The sequence below is a fragment of the Cyphomyrmex costatus genome, unplaced genomic scaffold (assembly GCF_001594065.2).
Source record: "Cyphomyrmex costatus isolate MS0001 unplaced genomic scaffold, Ccosl1.0 scaffold297, whole genome shotgun sequence".
In the NCBI taxonomy this organism is placed as follows: domain Eukaryota; kingdom Metazoa; phylum Arthropoda; class Insecta; order Hymenoptera; family Formicidae; genus Cyphomyrmex; species Cyphomyrmex costatus.
Window position 1 is genome coordinate 258235 of NW_017277093.1, and position 7242 is coordinate 265476.

Sequence of the window (7242 nt, forward strand, 5' to 3'; positions counted from 1 at the left end):
AAGAGAACCACAATAACGTGGACATTATTATTCGAGGTTCGATAGACGAAAAATGATTCTCTCGGGGTTTCTCTCTGGTAGATATCACGGATGTAGCTACGTAGTACCCATAACGAAAATGGATGTAGTGGCGCTAGTGTATGGACCACTTCGACGCTGTCACGAAAAACGTTGGCGTGGCCTCTCTCAGGTTTCTCCAGGTCTAACAAACTTCTGGATTCTTGGCTTGTTGTGGGGCAGTTTTTACCAAGTTTCACTTCCATCACTGCCTCTGTGTACTTTTAGCGTCACGACTCACGCGTCATCGCGTCCTCACTCTTCATCACTCTTCACGCGTCTTTTGCGATCGTCTCGTGTAATCCAGTGTCATCGTAAGCAAACTGTGAACGCGTGAAATGTCATGACGCGACAACGACGACGCACCAACATCGTCGTGCCTCCAGAGTGACGAGCAGTGACGAGTCCTATACTCGCTACGGGTTTTTCGCGTACACGACTATCGTCGCTAGGTCGCAAAATCTCTGATGAATGTTGGCGATCCCTGTTCGTGAAAGCAAATCGAAGCGGTGTGATTCCTCACTGCGTCGCTTAAATGGTAAGTTTCGCTGGCTAAGCTCCTTTGTGTTTCCCTTTCCATTATGTGTCATTGATATCCAACGCCAACGATCACAGCCGATTGAGCTGATACCGTGCGTAATCGCGATGTTCGGTATTATTCGGAACGATTATTGTTACAATCGGATGTGTATTAAAAGTATCCGAGAGAAATCTGGAGAAAATTGCGTGATCGTTCCGAATACCTTGCCGTAATTTCATCACAAAGCTAAAAGTTGTTTATAAAGTATTATGGCAGATTCTCAATGTTTTGCGTGGGTACGTTGTACGAACATAGATCCAATTGTCAAATCGCTGAGGAATATATATGGATTCTCTTTAAAAGCTTTAATAACTTACAAGGAATGCACACGTTGATGTATTTCTTCAAGCCAAGACTGCGTGATTTTTTTTATTTCAAAAATTACTATTACGAATTTGATAATTATGTTTAATGTATATTGTTTAGAAATATTATATGAAATAATATACTATGATTCATATTTTTCTTTCCTAAAATTATTTTTTTTAAATTATTTACTTTCTCTGTTATCTATGTAATTGGATATCTGTTTATATTCATATGTATACATATATATATATATTTATGAACTGTAATATTTCTTTTAAAATTCTTTCAAAAATTAATAAACATGATATTCTTTTTAGTTACTTTATGGAAAAGTAATTATTTTTACTTTGTATATTTTAAAATATTGTTTTCGTAATATCGGAGTATTTAAGAAACTGTAATCAAACTGGAGAAGATTTATATTTAAATACAGAATACCTGTATATGATATTTAAATGATACAATATTTATATGTAAATGAGAAATGACTTGTGTTACTGATTGATCATCTTAATTTAGAACAAATTTCAGAGACAGTTTTAATAAAACTGATATTATAGATATTAAAATTACAATTGCTCCATAAACATCTAATATTTATATTTGAATATTTAAATATCAGATTTAATATATTAATATATAAAATATAGAGAATATATATAATTATTTAAAAAAAATAGTTTTAAAACATATAATAATTCTTGGATAACAAAAACTCCTGTACAATTCAAAAATAAACTCGGAAAGAAAAGGACACTAGGAGTTAAGTGCATTTATCAATTAGCACAATTATTGTAATAAATAGGTTTTGCTTGATATATATCAGCGTTGCGTAAATTTATCTGCGCTTAATTCCTAGTGCCTTTTTCTTTCTGAGTTTATTTTTAAATAGTTTTAATTTATAATAGATTTTCATTTAAGTAATAATACAATCTTCTATATTATCAGTGCTCAATTTCTTCACTTCTAGACAAATTGTGGATAACTTTATCTTAAAGATATCTCCTGGATAAAGTTATTTAGAGGTGAAGAAATTGGGCATAATTAAAAAATACAGCAAACACTTAAGAAATATTAAGATTCTTTCCGAAACTGTTAATTTTTATCTGTTTCTCTTAAAATGTTATTTGTCCTAGGCTTTACGTATTATGTCAGCGATAGTGCCAAATACACATAACATAGTAGATCATGCAACTGAGAAGGAAAAATTATTGGAAGATCTATTAGTGTCTGCAAAAGAATGCCACGTCAGATTTGGTGGACGTGCAGAATTAGCTACAGAATCAGAAACATGTGTAGCAAAACTCTGCCATATATTTGAATTGATCTTTAGTCATGGGTTAAAGACAAATTATATAGAAAAAATTAATTCAGCATTTAGGTAATGTTTATAATATTGTAATGCTTTTTATGTGTATTTATCTTTTGTCTCCCATTTCTTGTATGAGCATATACAAGGTCATGAAACAGACATGCTTTATAATTTTATCTATCGTATGACTCATCAGATGATAAATACAAGATGATAAAAATGCATGGAGTTTTTTTTATTGATAAGTTTATAGAATGAATAATTTTAAAAACACAAATGATCATAATTACTTTAAGTTATGATATCTGATAAGAATATGTCGAATTAATAGAAATATTTTTATTTATATTTATTTTATAGACATGTATCTGATTTGGTTTCTGGTGGTAATGCAAAACCTGGTAATGCAACAGATATAGCATTCTGGCCATGCATAAAAGATCAATTTACATGGCACGAGCAGGAACGTTTTAGTATGTTGAGAAAAGTTCATACGGATTATGGTCGAGGCAGAGCATGGCTGAGAGCTGTCTTGAACGAAAGATCTCTAGAACGGCACTTACATGCTATTATAAATCCTAACACATTGTCACCTTTTTATGAAGAATGGGCCTTCTTACTTGATCAAGAAAAGAGTTCTGTTTTACCTAATGTAGCTGCAGGTATTTTTTCGTAAATAATACTTTACTGTATTCTTATTGAAAAATATTTAATTAATCTTATCATACACATGTATATTTATTAGGTCTCGGTACTATTTTATTTGCGATAAGAACAGACAATGAGGAACTTGATGACCTAAATGGAAGAGGAATAGACAGAAATAGATACGCGCAATCAGAACCAATTATTTCTACAGTAATACCAGGTATTAAATATAGATATTAAGTTGGGATAGAATATTTTTCACATTTGTTAAAAATTACATAATTCGTAACTCTTGAAGTTATAAAACTTATTTATAACATTTATTATAATTTTACATAATGTTCTAATTATTATCAATAATTACTACTTTTCTTTGTAACTTTTCATTTTTTAAATTTCTCTTATAAAATTTTATTTTAATAAACTTATAATTATTTATTTAAAACAAACTTTGTTTTAAATTTCCAATATTGTTTAAATTAATAAAGTGAACAGTTAATTTTTATATCAACATATTTAAAAGAAAAATTTTTTTAAGCTATTGTAATTGTTAGTATTGAGTTATTAATTATTATGCTAATTGTTATTTAACAGAATCTCTCCCGTCTGAACAAGAAAAACGGAAAAAGAAAGTGCAAACTCGCATAATTTCTTTTGATGATGACAATGAGGAAGAAGAACACAAGGAAATTGCAACTTCTATTAGTGCACCACCAACATGCTCTAGTTCTCCTACAATAACGCCAACTAAAGATTCTACATCTCCATGTTTATCAGATTGTCAACCTCAAATGGATTCTAATGACAGCACAGCAATCAATACAAAACTTCCGGACTGGGAACAATGGTAAACATCTTTCATTATAACTATTATTATGTAATATAATAATAGATATAAAATGATTTTTTTTTAATAAAAATCTAATATCTACAGTGAATCTTTTGAAGAGGAGAAAATATTAACTCCTGTAATGGATACGGGAAATTTGGGCGGCCTTGTACCTGTTTCATCACTTGATCAAACATTAGACGATATGTTAGTTAGTCTGCCAAATTACTTAGACGTAAGTTACATTTTAATTATGTTTAACAAAAGAATTTAATGTATTTTTTATTATTATAAACATTTAACAATTAAAGCACAGATTTGTAAATATATTGTAAATATATTCTATAATTCGTATATAATGTAATAATATAATATATCTCTATATAAAGAATAAGATAGTTGAAACAAAACATGCAGTATATATGCATATTTTTAAATTTTATTTTTATTTAGGATTCGTCAGAAGTAACAGAACCTGCATTGGAAGCAACAGAACCATTAGTTGGTTTAGATTTCCATATAGATCCAGAAAATTTAGATATAGATACATTACGCATAAGACTTTTAGCTATGACAGAAGTGCTGGAACAAGCTAGGGAAGATGCAATAACAAGCAGATTGCAGTTAGCTCGTTTCCAGAGGCAACATCAACATTATTTAGAAAGACATGAATTACAGTTGCAAACATTGAACAGGTAATTATGATTATTTATATGATTAATGTTAACAATTATGGGCTATAGTTCACTTGATGCTACAAATACTTCGAAATATTTATAACGTCAAGTGGATCGTACCCATTATACATGCGTGCGCGCGCGTACACTTATTTTATATATAATAAACCGGTAGAGCGGACTAAAAAACTGTGAACTGTGGAGTTGAAGTCTTCTACTATTTTTTAATTTTTGCAATTAGTTAACTAGTAATCACTAAGAGGCTGCGCACAATCAGAAGAATAGGGAACAGGAACCAGAGAATAAGAATTTCAACTTATGTACTGAAAAAAAAAAGAAACTATGTACTGTGGAATACACTATTTTGATAAGTTGAAATTCTTATTCTCTGTTCCCTGTTCTTTATTTCTTTGATTGTGCGCAACTCCTCAAATGCATATGTGCTTGTATTTGACGATGGGTTAAGCGGATACACGCCTATTCAGCGATGTTTAGTGATTATTATTCAATTAATTACAAAAATTGTAAAATGGTGGAAGATTTTTCAACTCATTTTAGTTTACTTGCTCATAAACGGCCTTTCACCTAACATTAGACATCTTATGTTACACATATACACAGACTGAATCATATAATTTAATTATCTTAATTACTTTCATAATAAAGATATTATTTTTGTTAACAATAATTATTGATATATTTAGACTATGTTTGGAGAGTGCACTATCAGCGCTATTGTGTTTCTATCTTTATCATTCATTACACATAAAACAAGGATTAAATGACGTAATACCGATGACAGCACATTCCTCAAACGTAGCCCTAATAATATAATTTATATTAATTTGATTTACTTTTTATTATGCAGAGAGAATGAACTCTTACGACAGCAATTACGTAAGTATGTCACTGCTGTTCAGATGTTAAGACGAGATTCTAATTCCACAACAGTATCCGAGGAAGATCCATCGTTGGACTATCACAATGAGGCGCGACAATATGAAGAAAAGTTAATACAAGTTGCAGATATGCATGCTGAATTAATGGAATTTAATGCTAGATTGACAATGCAATTGACAAATAGGTATTATATTAATATTAAGTATCACGCGAATAATCTTGTAATGCTTCTCTATACTTTCACTGTTCAAATGTTATGCAGAGATAGATTAGTAAAAATGCTGCAAACGGAATTGGAATGTCTCCGAGGACCGTTAAACGAGGACGATTTACCTGCAGAGCCACCATGTCTTATTCACATATGGATTCCATCAGCTTTTCTTACAGGACAATCATCTGATATCCATCATGTTTATCAAGTACGATCGTCATTGTTTTCCAAAATTTTACTAAAATAATTCGTATATAATTTGTATATTCATTATGTTAAACATAGATTTACGTACGCATAAGAGACATAGAGTGGAACATTTACCGGCGATATGCTCAATTTTATGCACTTTATCGAGAGCTAAAGAAACACGATACTATTGTTACAACTTTTGAATTTCCACCGAAGAAAACGATAGGAAATAAGGTAAGTTGTAGATATATTGAAACGTAAATTCATGATATGATATTTAGTAATATTAATAGTAATATTTAGATGCAACAAGTGATTATTAATAACTTGTTATTATTAATAACTAGGATGCAAAATTTGTGGAAGAACGACGGCAAAAGCTGCAGCAATGGTTACGACGTGTCGTTGGGCGCATAGCGCAATGTTCACCTGTATTTGCGTGTAGGCCAAGCAGACAGACGCTCGTGTCTCTGATACCTTTCTTTGGGTAATTTATTTAATCTATAAGAATTATTTTTGATAAATCAGTACTGTCCAATAATTGCACGAATAACTCAACTATTTTGGACAATACTACTATAAACTTAAGAAATTTCTTATCAATATAACTGTAAATACATATCCACTTAAATTTAGCGCTAAGTACAATTATGATTTTCGCGTTTATCTGAAAAATTCAGAATTTGTCTCCTTCAGTACAAAAATGTAGTGCAAAATTTAGTACAAAAAGAGATTATTAAAAAATTCTATTTTTAAAAAAAGATCGTCTTTTTCAATATATTTTTATATTTTTGCCAAAATATTACCATCAGCTTATATTTTCAGTGATATTCCTAATGCTGAGGAATCGAGGAAAAATAATTCTGCAAGAAATACATTTTCTTCCTCCCCTCAATATATGGGTTTATAATCATGACAATTTTTATAGCCAATTTGTACATAACGAGAAAGAAATCTTAATTTAATTGCGTCAGACAAGTATCTTGTTATATACAATATACACTGTTGATGATGAAGCAAACAAGCATTAATTGTTGCATGTATCTATGTAAATAAGAGTGTATCTGTGCACATGCGACAATATATGATGCTCAGCATGTGTATAAGATTGATATGTAGCAAAAAATGATTAAAAGCTGGTCTTTTCTATGCAAGTGAGATTTATATTTTTTAAATATTTTATTACAAAAAAAAATTATCCCAATCTGAAATCCTATCAATTTAATTACAGAAGAAAGTTTAAAGACAATATAAATTATATTATTTTTGTTAAACTCAACACAATATTAGTAGTGTTATATTTGATTTATGAACCCCAATAATTAAGTATAATTACATGCTATAAAAAATAGTAATTAAATTAATGTTTGCTCAAGATATATGTATATATGTAAAACATTTAAAAAGCGATTAAAAATACATATACGTATATATATATATATATATATATATATATATATATATATATATATATATATATACACCAGTTGTTGAATGAAATATAAATTTATTCAGATATATGTATAT

General features: G+C 29.7%; 1 protein-coding gene across 1 annotated transcript; it reads left to right on the forward strand.

Annotated features, from left to right (window-relative positions):
* The first annotated feature begins 319 nt into the window (after window positions 1-319).
* LOC108775318 (sorting nexin-29) lies at window positions 320-6886 on the forward strand. Its single transcript, XM_018541649.1, has 12 exons — window positions 320-595; window positions 2083-2327; window positions 2619-2920; window positions 3004-3126; window positions 3501-3753; window positions 3841-3970; window positions 4189-4430; window positions 5281-5496; window positions 5575-5731; window positions 5809-5949; window positions 6063-6202; window positions 6541-6886. The coding sequence occupies exons 1-12, from the start codon at window positions 593-595 to the stop codon at window positions 6623-6625; spliced, it is 2037 nt and encodes a 678-aa protein (XP_018397151.1). The 5' UTR covers window positions 320-592; the 3' UTR covers window positions 6626-6886.
* Window positions 6887-7242: the final 356 nt, after the last annotated feature.